We start from the raw sequence: 25,326 nt of genomic DNA, 5'->3' as shown, positions 1-25,326 counted from the left end.
GTGTTTGCATGAGTGTTTGGCATGGATGTTTTTTCCAATTTTATTCAATTAGTAAATTTCTGCTGATCCTTGTAACAGATTCGGACATGATGCCAAATGGTAATCAATGTCTCATTAATTGATAGTTAAAGCAAATATGTAAAAGTATCAAGACATTAGAAGACAATTACAATAACACAGAAATCAAAACAACATTAGGCTCCCGCACCAATATTAGAGATTAAAACGTTTGATCCCTGGACAGAAGTCGGAATCAAGGTGGCGGTGTGGTCACTTCAAGTTCTCTGACAGCTAGGCAGTCTTCCGATAGTTGGGTGTTCTTCGAACAGCTGTGTAGTCTTCTGACAGTTAGGTGTTCTTCAGACAGCTGGATGGTCTTCACTGATGCCTCTGCCACAACCTCAGAAGACGTTGGGTTTTTATACCCCCCAACTCCGGCAGGAACCTCACACCAGAAATGGGGTTGTTATTCACAAGATCCTTATTAATAACTTGTTTTCCAAAGAATTCAAGATGGTCAACTTGTTCAATATTACTCATCTACCCACAAAATCTTTGCAAGGATGTATTTCAAGCTGGCCAGTTTGTCTGACCACACTTGTTTAGCTATCTCATCATTGTCCTAGTATTATCAGTATCTTTGGATTATTGTTCTGTTTTTTGAGGCTCTTGTTCCTCTTTTATCATATAATTGCTTTGCCTCACACAGTGAGGGTAACAAGGGTAAGTAACTAGTCAAAGGTTAACAGTTTGAATTCAGCAAAATAAGCCATACACTCAGCAAAATACGTAGCACTGCCTGTAGAGTGTGTTGGTTAGTAGCATTAAGAAAATTATGTCAATTTACCCCATTTCCAATATTCTTACCTCCTGTATCACAGAAAATAATCTGACTCAATTTTCTTTTACTATACTTGTGATATCATATGTAAATTAATGAAATACACAAGTTCATACTTTTTGATACATTTGAATTTTCATTAGCTGTGCATTGTGATGTATTTTTTTTCTTGCCAGGACTTTTCTTCTTGACCGTCCTTTCACACACACAGAAATCACACAGAAACCCCACAGTGCAGATAGAGGCCATTTTGGCCCATTGAGCCTGCACCGACACATATCCCACCCGATCCCCGTAACCCCTACACCAACACATATTCCACCCTATCCCCGTAACCCCATGTTTTTAATCCCCCTAACACTAAGGGTCAATTTATCATAGCCAATCAACCTAACCCGCACATCTTTGGACTGTGGGAGGAAACAGGAGCACCCGGAGAAAACCCACGCAAACACGGGGAGAATGTGCAAACTCCACACAGACAGTCGCCCGAGGCAGGATTCGAACCCGGGTCCCTGGCGCTGTGAGGCAACAGTGCTAACCACTATGTAATACACGAATCACCCCCTTTTTTTTTTTTAAGTTCTAAGTTTATTTCTGCTAAGTTCTGCTAAAGAGCGCGGTCGGAGAGAGGCTCTTCAAGTTAGGGGCCGGGGTTAAATAGCTGGTTAGGGATAAAGCAGGAGCTTGGAGATTGGTAACTGTTAAAAATACATTAAATTAGTAACTTAATATATTATTAATAACTTGAATTAGGTATACCTTAGTCTTAAGTTTCTGTAAAGTTAGTTAATAGTCAAATAAATAAAGGCATGGCAGGGCGGAAATCCAGGACGCTACCCATGTCCTGGACAACCACGTGTGCAGGAAGTGTCGTCAGCTGGAGGAGCTCGAGCTCCGGGTTTCGGAGCTTGAGCAGCAGCTGGCGTCACTGCGGTGCATCTGCGAGGCTGTGAGTTACGTGGATAGCACATTTTAGGAGGTGGCCACCCTGCAGCTAAGGAGTGTGCAGACAGAGAGGGAATGGGTGACCGCCAGACAGAAGAGGAGGACCAGGCAGGGAGTGCAGGAGTCCCCGGAGTGCATTTCCCTCTCCAACCAGTATTCTGTTCTGAGTACTGGTAAGGGCGATGGTTCCGTTGGGGAGTACAGCCAAAGCCAAGTCCACGACACCACGAGTGGCTCAGTTGTACAGGGGGGAGGAGGCTGATAGGGAAAGCAATAGTGGTAGGGGATTCGATAGTTAGGGGAGCAGACAGGTGTTTCTGCAGCCGCAGATGTGACTCCAGGATAGTATGTTGCCTCCCTGGTCCCAGGGTTAAAGATGTCACCGAGCGGCTGCAGAACATTGAGGGGGGAAGGGTGAACAGCTAGAGGTCGTGATCCATATCGGTACCAACGACATAGGTAGAAAGAGGGAAGAGGTCCTGCAGGCAGATTTCAAGGAGCTAGGAAAGCGATTAAAAAGCAGGACCTCAAAGGTAGTAATCTCTGGATTATTCCTGGTGCCACACGCAAGTGAGTATAGAAATAGGAGGATAGAGCAGATGAATGTGTGGCTGGTGAGATGGTGCAGGAGGGAGGGCTTCAGATTCCTGGGGCATTGGGGCCAGTTCTGGGGGAGGTGGGACCTCTACAGGCCGGACGGGTTGCACCTCAACAGAGCTGGTACCAATATCCTCGCGGGGAGGTTTGCTAGTGCTGTTGGGGAGTGTTTAAACTAAGTTGGCAGGGGGATGGGCACCAGGATGTAGCATTAGAAAGGAGAAATAAAGGATTGGGAGAGACAGATAGCACTAAAGTAAGAAATAGTAATATATTTGGTGGGGTCAGACTAAGAGAGAACACAGGATGGTCTAAGATAGGTTTACAGTGTATGTATGTGAATGCACGAAGCATAGTAAACAAGGTTGGTGAGCTGCAGGCGCAAATAGCCACATGGAAATATGATGTCATGGCAATAACGGAGACCTGGCTCAAAAAAGGGCAGGATTGGGTATTAAATATTCCTGGATATAAGATGTTCAGGAAAGATAAGGAAGGAAAGATAGGAGGTAGTGTGGCAGTATTGGTTAAGGAGAATGTTACAGTGCTGGAGAGAGAGGATGCCCTGGAGGGGTCAAGGACAGAATCTATATGGCTAGAGTTAAGAAATAATAGAGGTGCCATTACACTACTAGATATATTCTATAGACCACCAAATAGCGGGAAAAATATGGAGGAACAAATTTGCAGCGAAATTACAGAGATATGCAAGAACTATAGAGTAGTGATAATGGGAGACTTCAACTATCCTAATATAGACTGGGACAGTAAGAGTGTAAAGGGCAGAGAGGGGGAAGAATTTCTGAAATGTGTTCAGGAGAACTTTCTTGATCAGTACGTTTCCGGCCCAACAAGGAAGGAGGCATTGCTGAAATTGGTTCTGGGGAATGAGGTGGGTCAAGTGGAGTAAGTGTCAGTAGGTGAACATTTAGGGAACAGTGATCATAGTATCATAAGGTTTAGATTAGCTATGGAAAAAAACAGGGAGCAATCTAGAGTAAAAATACTTAATTGGAGGAAGGCCAATTTCAGTGGGATGAGAACAGATCTGGCCACGGTAAATTGGAATCAAAGATTGGCAGGCAAATCTGTAATGGAACAATGGGCTGTTTTTAAAGAGGAAATCGTTCGGGTACAGTCGAGGTACATTATCACGAGGGGGGAAAGGTAGGGCAACTAAAGCCAGAGCTCCCTGGATGACGAAAGAAATAGAGAGTAAGATGAAGCAGAAAAAGAGCTCATATGAGAGATGTCAGGTTGAGAATACATCTGAGAATCAGACTAAATTTAGAAAGTTCAGAGGAGAAATGAAAAAGAAAATAAGAGAGGCAAAGAGAGGGTATGTGAATAGAATGGCAGCCAACATAAAAGGTAATCCAAATGTATTCTATAGGCATATAAATAGTAAACGGGTAGTATGAGGAGGGGTGAGGCCGATTAGGGACCATGGAGGCAGAGGGTATGGCTGAGGTGCTGAATGAGTACTTGGCATCTGTCTTCACCAAGGAAGAAGATGCTGCCATAGACATAGTGAAGGAGGAGATACTGAATGGAATAAAAATGATAGAGGAGGTACTAGGAAGGCTGGCTATACTTAAAGAAGATAAGCCACCAGGACCAGATGGGATACATCCTACGATGCTGAGGGAAGTGAAGGAAGAAATTGCGGAGGTACTGGCCATAATCTTCCAAACCTCCTTAGAAATGGGGGTAGTGCCAGAGGACTAGTGTAAAGATAAACCCAGCAACTACAGGCCAGTCAATTTAACCTCGGTAGTGGGGAAGCTTTTATAAATAATAATCAGGGACAATATTAACAGTCACTTGGACAAGTGTGGATTAATTATGAAAAGCCAGCACGGATTTGTTAAAGGCAAATCGTGTTTAACCAACTTGATTTTTTGGGGAATTTTTTGAGGATGTAACTGGTAAAATAGATAAGGGAGAACCAGTGGATGTGGTGTATTTGGACTTTCAAAAGGCTTTCGATAAGGTCCCGCATAAGAGATTAGCGTATAAAGTTAAGGCACATCAGATTGGGGACAAGGTATTGACTTGGATAGAGAACTGGTTGGCAGACAGAAAGCAAAGAGTTGGAATAAACGGGTCTTTTTCCGAGTGGCAGGCAGTGACTAGTGGGATACCGCAGGGATCGGTCCTTGGACCCTGTGATGAAATAACTGTGTTCTGATATTTGTACTTGCACTTGTAATGTCTGGAATGTTCCACTAGGGGGAACCACTAATGCTCCTCCCTGGCCCCGCCCCTCTTCTGGTATGTTCTACCAAGGGCTCGGTCGATGATGGACTCTGTTAACTCTGCCATGATTCTTATTTAATAAAAGGCTTCAGTCTTAAGCTTTAACTTCGGATTCGGGCAGTTATTTGGCACATCAATTTTATTAAATAACAACTTTTGGAAGATGGATCGATTTTTGAAACCAGAGCGTCTGGATATCGATCCCCATTCGGCAGATGCGTCGAAGAAATTTACGCATTGGCTCCGATGTTTTGAACACTTCATCGCATCATCGACCGATCTGACGGTTAACAAGTTGGGTCTTCTAACCAACTTGGTAAGTCATCAAACTTACTCTATAATTGAAGATATTACTACATATGAAGAGGCCCTCGCAGCTGTTAAAGCCCAGTACCTTAAGTCAGTTAACGAAGTATACGCCAGGTATCTCCTGTCTACTCGCAGGCAATTACCCGAGGAATCTCTGGACGATTTCCTGCAGGACCTTAAGGCTTTGGCTAAGGGTTGCAACTACAAGGCTGTCTCTGCCATAGTGTATCAGGAAGAAGCCATCCGCGATTCTTTCATATCTGGCCTCCGATCTAATTATATTAGACAGAGACTCCTCGAGAACGACTCGTTAGTTTTAAAAACGGTTGTCGCTGCTGCTCGATCGTTAGATGTAGCCCAGAAGAATTCAGAAGTGTATGCATCAGCCCATGCATCTCTCTCAGCCTCGTGTGTTCCGAGTATGGAGGCATCCATAACACCAGTGGAGCCCCCACTTAATCCTATTGTTGCGGCTGTGCCCCATGGGTCTAAGTGTTATTTTTGTAGCCAATCTAAACACCCCAGGCAAAGTTGCCCAGCCAGAGAGGCTACCTGTTTTAAATGTAAGAAACGGGGACATTTTAGTAAAGTGTGTAAGGGTAATCCTGTACCCGATGTCTTCTCTGCTGCCGCCTATCGTTTTACTCTAGCCTCGGCTACGGTTGACCAGACCATACCGTGTTCCTTGTCAAAATCTATGATGGACATTAAGATTAATGGTCGTCCTACTGGGTGTTTGATAGACTGTGGCAGTACTGAAAGTTTTATACACCCCAACCTTGTTAACTCCTGTTCATTGAAGGTGTATCCTACTCGAAGTGAAATTGTGATGGCGTCCAAATCCCTTACTTCGGAGGTAACTGGATATTGTAAAGTCACATTGACCGTTAAGGATACGGAGTATAAGGATTTTAAACTCCTCATATTACCTCAGTTGTGTGTGAACTTAATATTAGGCTTGGACTTCCAGTGTCAGCATGAGAGCGTTACCCTTAAGTATGGTGGATCCCAGCCTCCCTCCGCTCACAGCCTGCGGCCTTTCTACTTTAAACGTAAGCCCGCCTTCTTTGTTTGCGAACCTTGCTCCTAATTGTAGACCTATAGTGACTAAGAGTCGACGGTATAGTTCAGAAGATAAAACATTTATAAAAGAGGAAGTGGAAAGGCTTCAACGGGAGGGAATCATCGAACACAGTGGTAGCCCGTGGCGTGCCCAGGTGGTGGTGGTTAAAACGAATGAGAAGAAAAGACTTGTGGTCGATTATAGCCAGACTATAAACTTGTATACCCAATTAGACGCCTATCCTTTGCCTCGTATTTCTGAGATGGTGAACCAGATAGCTCAGTACCGCGTGTTCTCCACCATTGATTTAAAGTCTGCCTACCATCAACTCCCCATCAAAATAGAAGACCGACCTTATACGGCCTTCGAAGCTAATGGGCGCCTGTTCCAATTCCTTCGGGTGCCCTTTGGAGTGACGAATGGGGTATCCGTCTTCCAATGGGAGATGGATCGTATGGTGGATGAATACGCATTGGAAGCAACATTCCCGTACCTGGACAATGTTACCATCTGTGGGCGTGACCAACGGGAGCATGATCAAAATCTCGCGAAGTTCCTAGAGACTGCAAAGAGGTTAAACCTGACCTACAACGAAAACAAGTGTACCTTCAATACTACACGTTTGTGTATTCTTGGTTGCATTGTGGAGAATGGGGTAATCGGGCCAGACCCTGAAAGATTACGCCCACTTAAGGAATTACCTTTACCTCACACTGTAAAAGCCTTAAGAAGGTGTCTGGGATTCTTCTCGTACTATGCCCAGTGGGTGGCTAGCTACTCAGATAAAGTCCGACCTCTTATTAAGTCGACGTCTTTTCCGCTATCGGCGGAAGCTCAGGAGGCTTTCCTTAATATCAAACGGGACATTGAGAAGGCAGTGGTATGTGCCGCGGATGAGAAGATCCCATTTCAAGTGGAAAGTGATGCATCTGATTTTGCGTTGGCAGCAACTCTTAACCAAGCTGGTAGACCAGTAGCCTTCTTCCCTCGTACATTGCAAGGACCAGAAGTTCGACATTCTTCAGTGGAAAAGGAGGCACAGGCAATTATTGAAGCAGTCAGGTATTGGAGACATTATCTCGCTGGCCAACGTTTTACGCTCATTACTGACCTTTATGTTCAACACTAAGCAGAGAGGCAAGATCAAAAATGATAAGATTTTAAGATGGCGAATAGAACTGTCAACATATGACTATGATATTCAGTACAGGCCTGGAGTATTTAATGAGCCATCGGATGCTTTGTCACGAGGTGTATGTGCTAGTCTAGGTACAGATAAGCTTCAAAGTCTCCACGACGCACTCTGCCACCCTGGGGTTACCAGAATGAACCACTTCATTAAGTCCCACAATCTACCCTATTCTATTGAGGAGGTCCGGACAATGACCAGAACCTGTCATGTTTGTGCTGAATGCAAACCCCGCTTCTATAAGCCGTCCGAGCCAGCTCATCTTATTAAAGCAACTCGACCATTTGAGCGTTTGAGTCTCGATTTTAAAGGTCCCCTTCCATCGAGCGCCCGTAATGTCTATTTTCTTTAAATTATAGACGAGTACTCTCGGTTCCCTTTTGTTATCCCCTGTCCGGATGTGACTAGTGCTGTTGTAATTAAATGCCTCTGCCAACTGTTTTCCTTGTTCGGCATGCCTAACTATATACATAGTGATAGGGGTTCTTCCTTTATGAGCGAAGAATTACGACAGTTTTTGTTATCGAAGGGGATTGCAACGAGTAGAACTACCAGCTATAACCCTCGTGGTAATGGACAGGTCGAGAAAGAAAATGTGACAGTGTGGAAGGCTATCGTACTGTCTCTGAAGTCACGAGGCCTGCCGACCTCTCGCTGGCAGGATGTCCTGCCAGACGTGCTGCATTCCATAAGGTCTCTTTTGTGTACAGCGACGAATGCCACCCCTCATGAAAGGATGTTTAGTTTTCCAAGAAAAGCTACTAATGGAGTATCGTTACCCACATGGTTGACGACCATGGGCCCTGTGTTGTTGCGCAGACCTGTGCGAGGCCACAAGACTGATCCACTGGTGGAGGAAGTACAACTCCTCCATGCTAATCCCCAGTATGCGTATATTCAATATTCGGATGGGTGAGAGGATACGGTCTCTATTAAAGATCTTGCACCTGCTGGAGCTCGAAAAGAGTTCGACTCTGAGAGTAGAGTTTTCAATCGTGGTATTGGACCTTCAGAGACACAAACCCTCAGTGTGGAAAATACTGATGATTCTGGGAATTCGAATGAACCGGAGTTAGTGCTCCGGGAGGAGCCTCAGCAAGAGTTACGTCGTTCCCAGAGGATTATCAGACCACCTGACAGACTGAATCTATAGCAGGGGGTGAATGTGATGAAATAACTGTGTCCTGATATTTGTACTTGCACTTGTAATGTCTGGAATGTTCCACTAGGGGGAACCACTAATGGTCCTCCCTGGCTCCGCCGCTCTTCTGGTATGTTCTATCAAGGGCTCGGTCGATGATGGACTCTGTTAACTCTGCCATGATTCTTATTTAATAAAAGGCTTCAGTCTTAAGCTTTAACTTCGGATTCGGGCAGTTATTTGGCACATCAGACCCCAGCTATTCACAATATATATTAATGATCTGGACGAGGGAACTAGATGTAATCTCTCCAAGTTTGCAGACGACACAAAGCTGGGTGGGCGTGTATGCTGTGAGGAGGATGCCGAGAAACTCCAGTATGATTTGGACAGGTTGGGTGATTGGGCAGAGGCATGGCAGATGCAATATAACGTGGATAAATGCGAGGTTATCCACTTTGGTGTCAAAAACAGGAAGGCAGATTATTATCCGAATGGCAATAGATTGGGAGAAGGGGAAGTGCAACGAGACCTGGGCGTCCTTGTGCACCAGTTGCTGAAGGTAAGCATGCAGGTGCAGCAGGCGGTTAAGAAGGCAAATGGTATGTTGGCCTTCGTAGCGAGGGTTTGAGTACAGGAACAAGGATGTCTTGCTGCAGTTGTACATGGCCTTGGCGAGACCACATCTTGAGTATTGTGTGCAGTTTTGGTTGCCTTATCTGAGGAAGGATGTTCTTGCCATGGAAGGAGTGCAGCGAAGATTCACCAGGCTGATACCTGGGATGGCAGGAATGACGTATGAGGAGAGATTGGGTCGATTGGGCTTGTACTCGCTGGAGTTTAGAAGAATGAGAGGGGATCTCATTGAAACTTTAAAAATTCTAACAGGACTAGACAGACTTGATGCTGGAAGGATGTTCCCGATGGTCAGGGAGTCCAGAACCAGGGGTCACAGTCTAAGGATAAGGGGTAAGCCATTTAGGACAGTTGAGGAAGAATTTCTTCACCCAGAGAGTGGTGAACCTGTGGAATTCTCTACCACAGAAGGCAGTAGAGGCCAATTCATTAAATGTGTTCAAGAAGGAGTTGGATATATTTTTTAAGGCTAAAGGGATCAAGGGATATGGAGAGAAGGCAGGAACAGGGTACTGAATTTGGATGATCAGCCATGATCTGATTGAATGGCGGAGCAGGCTCAAGGGGCCGAATGGCCTACTCCTGCTCCTATCTTATGTTTCTATGATTGAGTTTTTTGATGAGGTAACAGAGGGGGTTGATGAGGGCAATGCGGTTGACGTGGATTTCCAAAAGGCGTTCGACAAAGTACCACATAATAGGCTTGCCAGCAAAGTTGAAGCCCATGGAATAAAAGGGACAGTGGCAGCATGGATACGGAATTGGCTAAGTGATAGGAAACAGAGAGTAGTGGTGAACGGTTGTTTTTCGGATTGGAGGAAGGTATACAGAGGTGTTCCCCAGGGGTCTGTTCTAGGACCACTGCTTTTCTTGATATATATTAATGACTTGGATGTGGGTGTACAGGGCACAATTTCAAGATTTGCAGATGACACAAAGCTTGGAAGTATAGCGAACAGTGAGGAGGATAGTGATAGACTTCAAGAGGACATAGACAGGCTGGTGGAATGAGCGGACACATGTCAGATGAAGTTTAACGCAGAAAAGTGCAAAGTGATACATTTTGGTAGAAAGAATGAAGAGAGGAAATATAAACTAAAGGGTACAATCCTAAAGGGGGTGCATGAACAGAGAGACCTAGGGGTATATGTGCACAAATCGTTGAAGGTGGTAGGGCAGGTTGGGAAAGCAGTTAAAAAAGATTACAGGATCCTGGGCTTCATGAATAGAGGTATAGAGCACAGAAGCGTGGAAATTATGATGACCCTTTATAAAACACAGGTTCGGCCTCAACTGGAGTATTGTGTCCAATTCTGGGCACTGCACTTTGGGAAGGATGTGAAGGCCTTTGCAGAAAAGATTTACGAGAATGATTCCAGGGATGAGGGACTTCAGTTACATGGATAGACTGGAGAAGCTGGGGTTGTTCTCCTTAGAGCAGAGAAGGTTGAGAGGAGATTTGATAGAGGTATTCAAAATCATGAGGGGTCTGGACAGAGTAGATAGAGAGAAACTGTTCCCATTGGCAGAAGGGTCGAGAACCTGAGGACACAGATTTACGGTGATTGGCAGAAGAACCAAAGGCAACATGAGGAGAAACGATTTTACTCAGCGAGTGGTAAGGATCTGGAATGCACTGCCTGAAGGGGTGGTGGAGGCAGATTCAATTCTGGCTTTCATAGGGGAGTTGGATAAATACCTGAAGGAAAAAAAATTGCAGGGCTACAGGGAAAGGGCGGGGGAGTGAAAGTAGCTGAAGTGCTCTTGCAGAGAGCCGGCACGGGCCTGACGGGCCGAATGGCCTTCTTCCGTAATGTAACCATTCTATGATTCTATGCAATTGTATTTGTAACAGCTTTGTGCATGTGACTGATTTTGATGTGTGAATTTGTACAGTGAGTGCCGGCTATTCAATTATAGAAGCCTTCATACTCAACCCCAATACTATCCACACCCAACATCCACATATATACACATCTAGGACATGAACTGGAACAGGAAACCGGACCAATTTTTACTCTCCCAAGTCTGCAAATACCAAGGCTAATATCAGCACCGCCACTATTGCCTTGGCTGAGATGGCGAGTCACAAATCAAGCATTGAACCTGGGACCCTCCTGGTCTGGATGACTCGCTACTAAGTGGTGCATATACCCTTTGGGGAAACTCTATACTGCACTTCAGATACCATCCAACTATTGATACTACCTTTGCAGTGGTGCTATTCTAAACAGGATACTGCACAAAGATAACCTTGTATATGGACACAGTTACAGAATATTCAGATCTGTATTTGAGATCTCTATGCAATAAGACATTTCTTTTTAGTTACTGTGTGTACTTGTGGCTGTGCTACTATGCACATAGTCCCCAGTTAACAATTATTCTGGATCTACTGCACACAGTACTACATTTACAAATTCCTTTTTGTTTTTTTTAATTTGTTGTGGTTCTGTTTGATCCAATTGAATCCAGTCTCTTATGTGGGTAATTAACTGGTGTTGGTAATTGTTCACACACAAATTTTCATAAAACATTATTGGAAAATGAACATTACCACAACCAGTACTTCATGTACAAACTTCCAGGACAACACTCTCAGAATTGACCAATGAAAAAGAAAATAAATGTATACAATTTTTTTTTAATATAAAAGCTTCATAAATTATGTACCATTTTCTCCAAAATCTACTCTATATAATGTAGAATATTGAAGGAAGTGCTAGACCACCCACACACTACTTCAGGAAACAGGCTTAAGAGTCCGTTATTAAATTGAACATTAGTTTATTTATGCAACTAAAAAAATTTGACTTGTTCATTAGAATAACCATTGAAACTGAAAACTATTCAAAATAATCTACAGTAAATTTAGCTTTTTCTCAATCAAAAACTGTTTGGAGAAATAAGCTACAAAGTGCGCCATGTTATTACTGCACTCTTTGTTCTTAAATGTAAAACATTCCCCATAGTTGCCTTGTTTTGACTGCTGGTTATAGAGTTTACAAATTCTCCAGAGATAAAGTGCTGCATTTCATGTTATGTCTGATTCAGCCTCAGAGAAGTCGCTGGATAATGATACCATGAGTCACTTGTCTGATGCTGCACAGAAACAGTTGTACGATTTTAACCCTACTCGCTCAGCAGAAACCTGGCGGGTGGGCAGTTAAAATCGCCCTGGCTCTTACCTGTCCGAAAGCCGCCATGATCGCAGCATCTGCAATTTTAACCTGCTCTCCTGAGCAGGCAGCAAGGACACACGCCCGGAGCCAACAGGATCCTTCTTTACATATGCATGTTGCAGCCCAATGACATCATTGAGATCTGACTGTAATTTTAACTCAGGCCTGAGTGGGGAATCCACCTGGAGTTAAAATCGGGGCCATAGGATAAAATAAACACATCCATATTTCAGTTTTAAACCAAGTGACTTATCCTATCTTTTCATGCCTTATGTCATAGTTAACAGCATAGTTACTATGTGAACTATATACAAAGAATACAAAGTCTGCTTAAAGTACCATCATATCTTTGGTGAAAATTCACTTGACTTATTAGAGGCTAAGTGACCTTTGTTGCTTTACAGTAGGATTTGTAAGAAGAACAAAATTAATCAGAATTAAAATGAATCCTAAATGCCAGATACCTGTTGTTGGTGTTTCTCGGCATTGCTTTGCTTATGTTGTAAACTGCTCAGAGCTAATCTATAAGAGGCCATTTTGTGAGAAACTTCCCTGTGGCGACCTCCTGAATATTACTGAAGGAGAACTTTGATGTCACTGCTGGCAACTTAGCTGCTCAAGAATGCTCAAATTCCTGTTTTTGCTAGCTTTAGTGAAAAAGTAAACGTAAATTAAAAGCGGGATTTCATGTCCATTTTTTTGCTAGAATTAGTGGACAGGAATTTCTGCCTCCGGATATCTGCCCACAGCAGTCTTACAGCGCCAAATATGTCAACATGGAAACTGACAAACAACAGAATGAAAAGCATTGTAGAATTGCTCAGAAACCACAAACTGTTTAAGCTGAGTTAGTTAATTGGTTCAAAAAGAAACACAGATCTTAATAAATCTTTATCATCAGAAGATCTCGGCGTCGTTTTATAATGACTGTTCTAAATAGCACTATTACATTTTTTGTAGGAATTGGTTCAAATATTATTTAACACTTCAAATACATTTCAGGTTACATTCATTAAATGAATTAAAGCAACACTTACATTACTAACATCTGATCTTTTTCAGTCCTGTACTCCTCGATGGCAGACCTGCATTGGAAACACAGATGACACACTAGGATTTGCCTTGGGAGCTTTGTTTGTAAAAGTTACATTTGACAAAGACAGCAAAGTCATAGTAAGTGTTCTTGTGTTTCAAACTTAATCAACACACGTTAGGCAAAGGTTTTCTCTATGAGCTATATGAAACACAAACATTCTTTATTAAAAAAAATTACTATTTTATTAAATATAGCACACAGAGGCAATATCTCATCAAAGAAACCTCATTACAGGAAACTTTGTGCTATCCGGCACCGACGGGACCGAGCTGTTGCCGTCCCATCAAAACTGCCGGACACACCAGCGCTAATGTTAAAACATACGGAAGCTTTTGAGCTCCGTATCTAGCAACAAACCCTGTTGAAACAGCTTCTAAACAGTCGGCCGTAGCTTGCAAGCGTCTCTGTAGCTAAGCAACAGCTTTAGCTAGACCTTGCAGAGCCTGACTAGTGAAAAAAAAGCAACGAAAAGAATAAGCAGCATGATTAGAACCTTAAAACACCACTGGTGTTTGTTTTCTTGTTTACAGTTTCTATAGACAGGCTGCAAAATACAAAAAGTACAAATTGTGTGAGTTCATTTCTCTGAACAACAAACAGAAATTGACAAGTGCCACCTTGTGTCTCCCGATTTATATTTTAGTATAGTACTTTGAATGAATTGTTATTAAACGTGTTTTGCTCCAGGGAATCAAATGATTCAACAACAACTTGTATTTATATAGCGCCTTTAACGTAGAAAAACGTCCCAAGGCACTGCACAGGAGTATTTTAAGACAAAAAATTTGACACCGAGCCACAAGGATAAATTAGGGCAGGTGACCAAAAGCTTGGTCAAAGAGGTAGGTTTTAAGGAGTGCCCTAAAGGAGGAAAGAGAGGTAACTGGTAGAATAGATAAGGGAGAACCAGTGGATGTGGTGTATTTGGACTTTCAGAAGGCTTTCGATAAGGTCCCACATAAGAGATTAGCGTGCAAAGTTAAAGCACATGGGATTGGGGGTAAGGTACTGACTTGGATAGAGAACTGGTTGGCAGACAGGAAGCAAAGAGTTGGAATAAACGGGTCTTTTTCCGAGTGGCAGGCAGTGACTAGTGGGGTACCGCAGGGATCGGTGCTAGGACCCCAGTTATTCACAAAATATATTAATGATCTAGACGAGGGAACTAGGTGTAATATCTCCAAGTTTGCAGACGACACAAAGCTGGGTGGGCGTGTGTGCTGTGAGGAGGAGGCAGAGAAATTCCAGTATGATTTGGACAGGTTGGGTGATGGGCAGATGCATGGCAGACGCAGTATAATGTGGATAAATGCGAGGTTATCCACTTTGGTGTCAAAAACAGGAAGGCAGATTATTATCTGAATGGCAATAGATTGGGAGAAGGGGAAGTGCAACGAGACCTGGGTGTCTTTGTGCACCAGTCGCTGAAGGTAAGCATGCAGGTGCAGCAGGCGGTTAAGAAGGCAAATGGTATGTTGGCCTTCATAGCGAGAGGATTCGAGTACAGGAGCAAGGATGTCTTGCTGCAGTTGTACAGGGCCTTGGTGAGACCACACCTTGAGTATTGTGTGCAGTTTTGGTCATCTTATCTGAGGAAGGATGTTCTTGCCATGGAGGGAGTGCAGCGAAGATTCACCAGACTGATACCTGGGATGACAGGAATGACGTATGAAGAGAGATTGGGTCGATTAGGCTTATATTCGCTAGAGTTTAGAAGAATGAGAGGGGATCTCATTGAAACTTATAAAATTCTACCAGGACTAGACAGACTAGATGCAGGAAGGATGATCCCGATGGCGTGGGAGTCCAGAACCAGGGGTCACAGTCTAAGGATAAGGGGTAAGCCATTTAGGACAGAGATGAGGAGGAATTTCTTCACCCAGAGAGTGGTGAACCTGTGGAATTCTCTACCACAGAAGGGCGTTGAGGCCAATTCATTAAATATATTCAAGAAGGAGTTAGATATATTTCGTAAGGCTAAAGGGATCAAGGGATATGGGGAGAAAGCGGGGACAGGGTACTGAATTTGGATGATCAGCCATGATCTCATTGAATGGCGGAACAGGTTCGAGGGGCCGAATGGCCTACTCCTCCTATCTTTTATGTTTCTATGTAGCGAGGCGGAGAGGTTTAGGCAGGGAATTGCAGAGCTTAGGGCCTAGGCAACAGAAGGCACGGCCACCAATAGTTGAGCAATTATAATCAGGGATGCTCAAGAGGGCAGAATTGGAGGAGCGCAGATGAGGGGTTGTGGGGCTGAAGGAGATTACAGAGATAGGAAGGGGCGAGGTCATGGAGGGATTTGAAAACAAGGATGAGAATTTAGAAATCGAGGTGCTGCTTAACCGGGAGCCAGTGTAGGGTGGAATGTGAGAGGCCAGCCAGGAGTGCGTTGGAATAGTCAAGTCTAGAGGTAACAAAGGCATGGATGAGAGTTTCAGCAGCGGATGAGGTGAGGCAAGGGTAGAGACGGGCAATGTTACGGAGGTGGAAGTAGGTGGTCTTTGTTATGCTGTGGATATGTGGCTGGAAGCTCATTTCAGGGTCAAATATGACACCAAGGTTGCGAACAGTGTGATTCAGCCTCAGACAGATGTTAGGGAGAGGGATGGAGTCAGTGGCTAGGGAACGGAGTTGGTGGCATGGACCGAAAACAATGGTTTTGGTCTTCCCAACATTTAATTGGAGAAAATTTCTGCTCATCCAGATCTGGATGCTGGACAAGCAGTCTTGACAATTTAGAGACCGTGGAGGGGTCGAGAGAAGAATTAGTGAGGTAGAGCTGGGTGTTGTCAGCGTACATGTGGAATCTGATGCTGTGTTTTCAGATGACGTCGCCAAGGGCAACATGTAGATGAGAAATAGGAGGGGGCCAAGGATAGATCCTTGGGGGACACCAGAGGTAACGATGCGGGAGTGGGAAGAGAAGCCATTTCAGGTGATTCCCTGGCTATGATTATATAGATCACCGTGCCCTCAGCTGCCAAGGCCCGAAGCACTGGAATTCCCTGCCTAAACCTCTCCGCCTCTCTAACTTTCTTTCCTCCTTTAAGGCGCTCCTTAAAAACTATCTCTTTGGCCAAACTTTTGGTCATCTGCCCTAACTTCTCCTTATATGGCTCGGTGTCAAATTTGTGTCTTGTAATACTCCTGTGAAGCGCCCTGGGATGGTTTACTACATCAAAGGCGCTATATAAACACAAGTTGTTGTTGTAATCATTGCTTCAGCTGCTTTTTCTGGCAGTCTGCTAGTGGGGGAGAAAAAAATTCCAATCTCTGCTTTGCTTTACTGGAGGCTGGTTAATTTTCTACTCACTGTGCTCACAGCTAGGGAACGGAGTTTATGGCGAGGACTGATAACAATGGCTTCGGTCTTCCCAATATATAATTGGAGAAAATGTTTTCTCATCCAGAACTGTATGCCAGACAAGCAGTCTGACAGTTTAGACACCGTGGAGGGGTCAAGAGAAGAGGTAGAGCTGGGTGTCGTCAGCATACATGTGAAAACTGACCCAGTGTTTTTGGATGATGTCGCCAAGGGGCAACAAGTAGATGAGAAATAGGGGGTCAAGGATAGACCCTTGGGGGACACCAGAGATAATGATGCGGGAGTGGGAAGAGAAGCCATTGCAGGTGATTCTCTGGTTAGATAGATAAGAATGGAACCAGGTGAGTGCAGTCCCACCCAGCTGGATGACAGTGGAGAGGCGTTGGAGAAGGATGGAGTGGTCAACCGTATCAAAGGCTGCAGACAAGTCAAGAAGGACGAGGAGGGATAGTTTACCTTTGTCACAATCACAAAGGATGTCATTTGTGACTTTCATTCAATCCTAAATGTGATATCTCAATATATATACTTTTGCCATGACTCATTTAATGCAGTACACAGTGTTTAGTTACAAGCTTGATGAATACACTGCAGTTGTGGGTCTTGCATTCACCTTGGGCCAAAAGGTGGCAAGGATTTGAAGTGGACAGATTACACTATTTTAATTCTAATTAACAACAATATTTAGTTGGATTTGGATTGGTGCAGTAACTGGAAACTGACTGTGAACTAGGGTAAAAACAAATAGCTCTGCACTATTTACACTTTCAGCTTTAGCCCAAGTCCTCTAGATTTGCAGTTTCAGTGTAAACTAAGCTTAGCTGTTAAACTGAGTGGCGACTTAGCTTGTTGTATGACTTTGATTAATTGTCTTCCTGTTTTGACATCCAGGCGGAAGAAATGATTAATGAAATTCGAACAGCATTTAAAGATGGTTTGGAAAAGCTGACATGGATGGATGACAAGACCCGAGAAGCTGCTGAGGAAAAGGTTCATATTTCTTAAATTCAGAGAAAATTTAGACCTTTTGAAATCCATGGCCAGTATATTGTAATTGTAAAACCTACAGAAATGTTGGCCTGTTGTATACTTCGTAGTAATGGCACCATGCCAACTGTTCACTTTGCCTGAATGAGGAAAAGAAAGTCGTTTTCTTTGTTTTCATTGAACTTTACACTTGCGCTGTTTTGATGTTGTTCATGTGCTGCTGGCTGCATGTGATCCATGCATGAGGAGCTGGTGATATCCGAAAGCCAAACACTCTGGCCCCAACATTCCTTGCTGCTTTCGACAGTCCTGTGCCACAGAATTGGTGAAATCTGATTTATTGGTGCAGTAGCCATCTCCCCTAGTTTTCTGCCCGAGTGCCCGATCACCGTCTGGGCCGCCTCACGATCTGTCTGCCAAGTTCCCACGGAGCTGCTTTAAATGTATGTAAATAAGGGCCCGTGGCATTGGTGTGCTGAAATCCCACAAAGTAAGCTCGCAATGCAGCAGGGGTAAATTAGAACAGGATATATAAGGTGTACCTGTTATCAGGATCAACTGAAACTGGTGGAAGTGAGGAACATTTGAGCCTAAAGCGAGCAGAAACTTTGACTATGAATTAATGGCATTTCACCTAGATAGTGCAGGACTGGCCTTTGACTGAATGTGGGACTGTGGGACTATGAGACCCCTAGGATATTTTTGCCCTCACCCACAGTGAGAGGTTCTGAGGACACCCGGTATGGGATTCTCAATAGGCATTCCTTTGTCGTTATAATGGAGGAAGTGGAGCAGCAGGAGAGGATGGGAGAAAGAAGGGGAGGCAGAATGAGGAGGATGCACTCTTCAAGATATCACCCTCCCCAAGGAATTTACAGTGTAATATCAGCCACACAGGTCCTATGAAGACCTTAGTGGGGAGGTCAGTTAGAAAATGTGCATCACCAAAGAGGCGATAGGGGAACGGTGCCAGCTACTGCATGAAGGATGAAGGTCACAACTGCATTCAAATTTTATGCCACTGTGTCTTTTCAGGCAGCCACGGGGGTACAGTGTAATATCAGCCATGGTGCCATCAGGGCATGTACTTGTAATTGACACCCCCCCAGAGAGCTGAGAAATTCATCCAATTTGGCATTACAAAAAGGCAGCAGTAACGTAGGCCATCCAGTTTTATGGCATTGTTGAGTTTCCCAAGGTGCAGGAAGCAGTAGGTGGCACCCACATTGCTTTGTGAGTTCCTGTGGTTCACCCCCTCAACTTCTTGAACAGAAAGGGCAACCACTCTTTAAATGTCCAGATCATGTATGACAACATGTGAAGAATCCTCCATGTTAATGCAGGATTTGCTGGAAGTTTGCATGATGCAATCATCCTGCCTGAGATCTTCAAAGAAGATAATTATGTGAACGGATGGCTTGTCAATGATGAGCTGTACCCTTTGCTGCCATGGATAATGACCCCTCAGGCCCATCCTGCCTGCTGGCTCAGCATAGCTTTCCACCGATTTCCTTCCCATCCAGATCCAGCGAACTGCAGCAGGGCGTTGTTTACTGTCCGCAGCTCACTGGAGCATGTTAACACGGCCTGGACCTCAAAATGGTCCCCCAAGAGTCCCAGGACATTGAGCCTTGGCCAGAGTCCTAGAAAAGAAACTTGGCCTAGTAAGAAAGTAGTGAGGCTAAATTGAACAGGGCCTGAAAACAGGCACGGGGATCTCGATGTGGGATTAACCCGCGCTTGTTGCTTCCGATGCAGGCAGCGCACAAACTTTGTGCTGCCTGCTAATTTACATGATTGCAGCAGCGCTAAATGCGCTGTTGAGTGGCTGCATGCCTGAGCAGGGGGCGCAAAATTGTGAAAGGCTAGCACCACTTAAAGTTAGCCTGCACTACTTAAAGTTAGCCTGCACCTCTTAAAGGGGAGGTGCATTGTGGTGGGAGCAGGTGCTGGAAGATATTTTGACCTGGATAATTATGGCACAACAGGGCAGCAGGTGGGCTCAAAGGTTTTCCGACATTGCACTGGAGGCCTTGGTGGAGGAGGAGGAGGAGAGATGTGCTCTATCCACAGGGGCCCAGGAGGCCCTCCAGACAAACTTTGCGAAGGCAGTGAGACCAGATAGCCGTGGCAGTCAATGCCAGGAGTCAAGCCCTGAGGACCTGGATGTAGTGCCGCAAAACGTTCAATGACCTCACATGAGTGGTCAGGGTCAGTGAATGTATCTTCAAATGCCATATTCTGCCAACTGCACCATTAGCCTCAGCAAATGCTCCATGCACCACACCCCCATCACACCCGGCACTAAGCTCATGGTCTACAGGGCAGCAGTGATACCTGCCCTGCTGTATGCCTCAGAGACATGGACCATGTACAGCAGGCACCTCAAAGCACTGGAGAGGTACCACCAACGCTGCCTCCGCAAGATCCTGCAAATCCATTGGCAGGATAGGCGCACCGTCAGTGTTCTTGCTCAGGCCAACATCCCCAGCATCGAAGCTCTGACCACGCTCAATCAGCTCCGATGGACGGGTCACATTGTCCGCATGCCCGATACAAGACTCCCAAAACAAGCGCTCTACTTGGAGCTCCGGCACGGCAAGAGAGCCCCAGGTGGGCAGAGGAAACGCTTCAAGGACATCCTCAAAGCCTCCTTGAAAAAGTGCAACATCCCCACCGACACCTGGGAATCCCTGGCCCAAGACCACACAAATTGGAGGAGAAGCATCCGGGAAGGTGCCGAACACCTCGAGTCTCTTCGCCGTGAGCAAGTGGAAGCCAAGCGCAAGGAGCGCACGTCAACCCAAGCACCCCACCCACCCGCCCCTTCAACCACCATCTGCCCCACCTGTGACAGAGACTGTAGGTCCCGCATTGGACTAATCAGCCACCTGCGAGCTCATTTTTCATGTGGAAGCAAGTCATCCTCAGTTCCGAGGGACTGCCTAAGAAGAAGACTCACCTACCAACAATCTCTATCAATCTGGACTCGTACCGAACATTCATAGCTTCACCTCACCCGTACACACTTAGCACTGCTGCAAGCCTCACATCCACATCTCACAGCATGCACACACTGCCAGCTATTCAACCATGACAGCTGCATCATCCAAACAGATTGCACCACACTCACTGACACACTTCCCTCTCTCTTGCAGGACAAGGTGGCGCACAACCAGAGGCAGCAGGAGCTAACCGGTGGGGGACGGTCGCGCCTGCATGTTCTTACCCCCTTGGAGGAGACGGTGCTTGCCATCATTGGCCAGTAAAGAGACCGTGGCCAGCGACAGGGCTGAAACGATAGAAGATGACGGAATCCTCATACCTAATCCTTCTCGCATCCCACTTCCCCTCATCCCACAATCTTTTCTGATTTACAAGCTGCAGATGGTGTAAACATGCATATCTTGCTTTCTCCCCCTCCCCTCACCACAACCATACCCCAGATACCCAAAGACTGCCACCTGGCCAGGCACTGGTGGTAGAGCAACAAGTGGAAGAGCAAGACAGTGATAATGAAGAAACACCGTCACTCCATTTCATACTCACAACCACTGCGCATAATTTAGAGGATAGCTTAGAGGCGGGATTGGCACTTGGTGAGACACTGGGCACAAGTGACCCGCAGGCAGGGCAGGAGTCAAGGGTAGCACGGGTGCCAGCTCCCCGGAGGGCGAGGTCGCACATGAGTTCTGCTGCAGAGGACTCAGATGAGTACTTAGATGGGGCAGGCTACAGTCTTTTTCTTCTTAGGCAGTCCCTCGCCCTCGGAACTGAGGATGACTTGCTTCCACATGAAAAATGTGCTCGCAGGTGGCTGATTAGTCCAATGCGGGACCTACAGTCTCTGTCACAGGTGGGGCAGACGGTGGTTGAAGGGGCGGGTGGGTGGGGTGCTTGGGTAAACGTGCGCTGCTTGCGCTTGGCTTCCGCTTGCTCCCGGCGAAGAGACTCGAGGTGTTCGGCACCTTCCCGGATGCTTCTCCTCCACTTTGTGCGGTCTTGGGCCAGGGATTCCCAGGTGTCGGTGGGGATGTTGCACTTTTTCAAGGAGGCTTTGAGGGTGTCCTTGAAGTGTTTCCTCTGCCCACCTGGGGCACTCTTGCCGTGCCGGAGCTCCGAGTAGAGCGCTTGTTTTGGGAGTCTCGTATCGGGCATGTGGACAATGTGACCCGTCCATCGGAGCTGATTGAACGTGGTCAGAGCTTCGATGCTGGGGATGTTGGCCTGAGCAAGAACACTGACGTTGGTGCGCCTATCCTGCCAATGGATTTGCAGGATCTTGCGGAGGCAGCGTTGGCGGTACCTCTCCAGTGCTTTGAGGTGCCTGCTGTACATGGTCCATGTCTCTGAGGCATACAGCAGGGCAGGTATCACTGCTGCCCTGTAGACCATGAGCTTAGTGCCGGGTTTGAGGTCCTGGTCTTCAAACACTCTCTTCCTCAGGCGACCGAAGGCTGCACTGGCACACTGAAGGCGGTGTTGGACTTCGTCGTCGACGTCTGCCCTTGTTGATAGTAGGCTCCTGAGGTATGGAAAGTGGTCCACGTTGTCCAAGGCCTTGTCGTGGATTTTGATAATCGGGGGGCAGCACTGTGTGGCGGGGGCAGGTTGGTAGAGGACCTTTGTCTTACAGATGTTTAGTGTAAGGCCTATGCTCTCGTATGCTTCGGTGAAGGTGTTTACGATGGTTTGGAGTTCGACCTCCGAGTGAGCGCAGACGCAAGCATCGTCTGCATACTGTAATTCGACGACAGAGGATGGGACGACCTTGGATCGGGACTGGAGGCATCGGAGGTTGAACAGTTTCCCGTTTGTTCTGTAAATTAGCTCCACTCCAGTGGGGAGCTTACTGAGGGTAAGATGGAGCATTGCAGCAAGGAAGATTGAGAAGAGCGTTGGTGCGATGACACAGCCTTGCTTGACCCCGGTTCGTACGTGAATTGGGTCTGTGGTGTAACCGTTGTCAGGATCACGGCTTGCATGTCGTCGTGAAGCAGGCGGAGGATAGTGACAAACTTTTGAGGGCAGCCGAATTTGAGGAGGACACTCCATAATCCCTCACAGTTGACAGCGTCGAAGGCCTTTGTGAGATCAAAGAAGGCCATGTAGTGGTTGGTGCTGTTCCCTGCATTTCTCTTGTAATTGACGTGCGGTGAAGATCATGTCCATTGTGCCCCTTAGTGGGCGGAATCCGCATTGCGACTCTGGGAGGAGCTCTTCGGCCACTGGGAGAAGGCGATTGAGGAGGATTCTTGCGATGACTTTCCCTGTGGCAGATAGCAGGGAAACTCTTCTGTAATTACCGCAATCGGACTTGTCACCTTTCTTGAAGATGGTCACAATTATGGCGTCTCTGAGATCCCCTGGCATGCTCTCCTCCTTCCAGATAAGAGAAATGAGTTCATGAATTCGCGCCAGTAGTGCTCCTCCGCCATGCTTTAGTGTCTCGGCGGGGATTCCATCTGCTCCTGAGGCCTTGTTGTTCTTCAGTTGTCGGATGGCCTTTTCAACCTCATGCCGGACTGGGGTTGTGCTGAGATGGTGGCAGATAACATGCTGTGGGATGGAGTTGAGGACACTCATGTCGAAGACAGAGTCGTGGTTAAGGAGATCTTCAAAGTGCTCCTTCCAGCGGGCACTGACTGCTTCCCTGTCCTTGATGAGTACCTCTCCGTTCTTGGCTCGCAGTGGGGAAGGGCCTTGGGTGCTTGGGCCGTAGATGGTCTTGACTGCGCTAAAGAATCCACGCACGTCGTGGTTGTCAGCTAGCTGCTGGATCTCCTGCGCTTTCTCCACCCACCATCTGTTCTTTAGGTCGCAAGTTTTTTGTTGGACCTCGGCCTTCAGGCTTCTGTAGAGCTGCTTTCTTGCTCTCGAGTTCTGTTGCTGTTTCCAGATCAGAAATGCCTTGCGCTTGCGGCTTATTAGCTCCTGGATCTCCTGGTCATTCTCGTCGAACCAGTCTTGATGTTTCCTGGTTGAGTGACCGAGCGCCTCTTCACAGGTGCTGATTATGGAGGCCTTGAGTGTAGACCAGATGCTGTGGGCACTCTGTGTCTCTGCATCACTGGGAGTCGTCAGGTAGAAGGCTGATGAGTATGCACAATGAAATGCTTGGTGCATTGGCAGGCCTGCGTGCAATGTCAAGTAGCATGGAGGACTTTGGCACCAGCTTTGCACAGGGCTTTGCGCAGAGCTTGGAACTCATCCTTTCCAGCGTTGAAATGGCAGCCAACTCCATTAGCACTCTTGTGGACCCAACCATGATGCACCGCCTGATGGCTGAGGTCTCAGCTTCCATTGCAGCACAAGCAGCAGCCACCCAACGTCTGGGTGCTGCAGTGGAAGCTCAGACTTCTGTCATGCAAGCTCAGCTTGCTGCCATCAAGGCTGCGAATACCAGTGTTCAAAGGGCCTTGCAGGGTGTCACAGTAGTTCAACAATCTGTCCTCCAACGGATTACTAGGATTGCTGAGACGCCGCCCCAGGGGAGTGGCAGTGGCTCCATGGAGCATGAACCTGCTGTCCTCTCTCAGGATGACAGCATTCGTCCTCCCACCACTGCCATTCCACCAGTGCTCTTACTGTTGCCAGTTAGCCAGCCAGCCCAGACTGCTGCCGCCTATGCTGAGGTGGTGCAATTCGAAGCTGGGCCTTCTAGGCCCAGAGCTGTTCGAGCTCGTCCTCCAAGGCCATCTGCAGTCTCCCTCACTGAAAGTCAGCAGCCTTCCGCCAGCCATGCTGCAGCCATTGGGGTAGCATTGCGTAGGAGCACTAGGACAGGCAAAGGCACACGGAAGACAGGCACTAAGGGAATGCACAAGGGTGATTAGTTGATGTTTGTATGCAATATGGCATGTTATGATTTATAAATTTGATTTGGAATGTTTATTTTGCAGAAGCTTTTATTTTTGCATTGTGGTCAAGCGATGTTCAGTGACGGGGGAAATAAGTTGTGCCACTGTTGGTGGTGGGGAATTGGGGTTGCGTTTACTAGTATCGTAGTCGGATGTGTCGGTCAGGAACAGCCTGGCCAGAAAGGAACTCTCTGGGTTACCTCCTCCCTTCCGCTCCCTCCTCCTCATACTCCTGTTCCTCAGCTGGTCGCCGTATTGCTGGTGGCAAGGGCTGTGCCCTTATAACAGCGAGGTTGTGCAGTATGCAGCAGACCGCTACAAATCTTGACACGCACTCTGCCGAGTACTGCAGAGCTCCTCCAGAGCGGTGCAGGCAGCAGAAGCATTGCTTCAGCATGCCAATGGTCTACTCTATCACATTTCGTGGGGCAACATGGCTTTCATTGTATGCATGCTACCCACGTGTGTGTGGATTGCGCACTGGAGTCATGAGCCATGTCGTCAATGGATAGCTCTTGTCGCCCAGTAGCCACCCTCTGGTTTGTCGTGGTGGCTCAAATGCAGATAGCACAACAGACTGCCGCAGAATGAAGGCATCATGACTGCTGCCAGGATACTGGACATTGACCTGCATGATGTGCTGAGTATGGTCGTACACCAGCTGGACATTGAGGGAGTGGAATCCCTTTAAGTTGAGGTACATCTCAGTTGACATGCGATGCTCGCAAAGCGACATGCGTGCAGTCAGTGGCATCCTGCACCATAGGGAAGCCTGCAATCCTCGTGAAGCCACGTGCTTGCTCCACCTGCTTCTCTCTGGCCAGAGAGGGAAATGTAGTCAGCTCTCTTGGAATAGAGAGCCTCAGTGACCTCCCTTACGCAACAGTGGA

General features: G+C 46.5%; 1 protein-coding gene across 5 annotated transcripts in view; it reads left to right on the top strand.

Annotated features, from left to right (window-relative positions):
• ece2b (endothelin converting enzyme 2b) overlaps positions 1-25,326 on the top strand; it is a 280,796-nt gene that overhangs the window by 237,224 nt on the left and 18,246 nt on the right. For all 5 annotated transcript variants that reach the window (XM_085990179.1, XM_085990178.1, XM_085990177.1 and 2 more), the window contains 2 exons: positions 13,228-13,338; positions 17,481-17,579. In XM_085990179.1, the coding sequence (XP_085846305.1) occupies positions 13,228-13,338; positions 17,481-17,579 (210 nt within the window). The remainder of the gene's footprint in view (positions 1-13,227; positions 13,339-17,480; positions 17,580-25,326) is intronic.

Source organism: Somniosus microcephalus, chromosome 6, assembly GCF_052327205.1.
Source record: "Somniosus microcephalus isolate GS21.2 chromosome 6, FLI_Smic_1.0, whole genome shotgun sequence".
NCBI lineage: Eukaryota > Metazoa > Chordata > Chondrichthyes > Squaliformes > Somniosidae > Somniosus > Somniosus microcephalus.
Note: the sequence above shows the minus strand (reverse complement) of the source record. Positions and strands in the feature narration are given on the sequence as shown.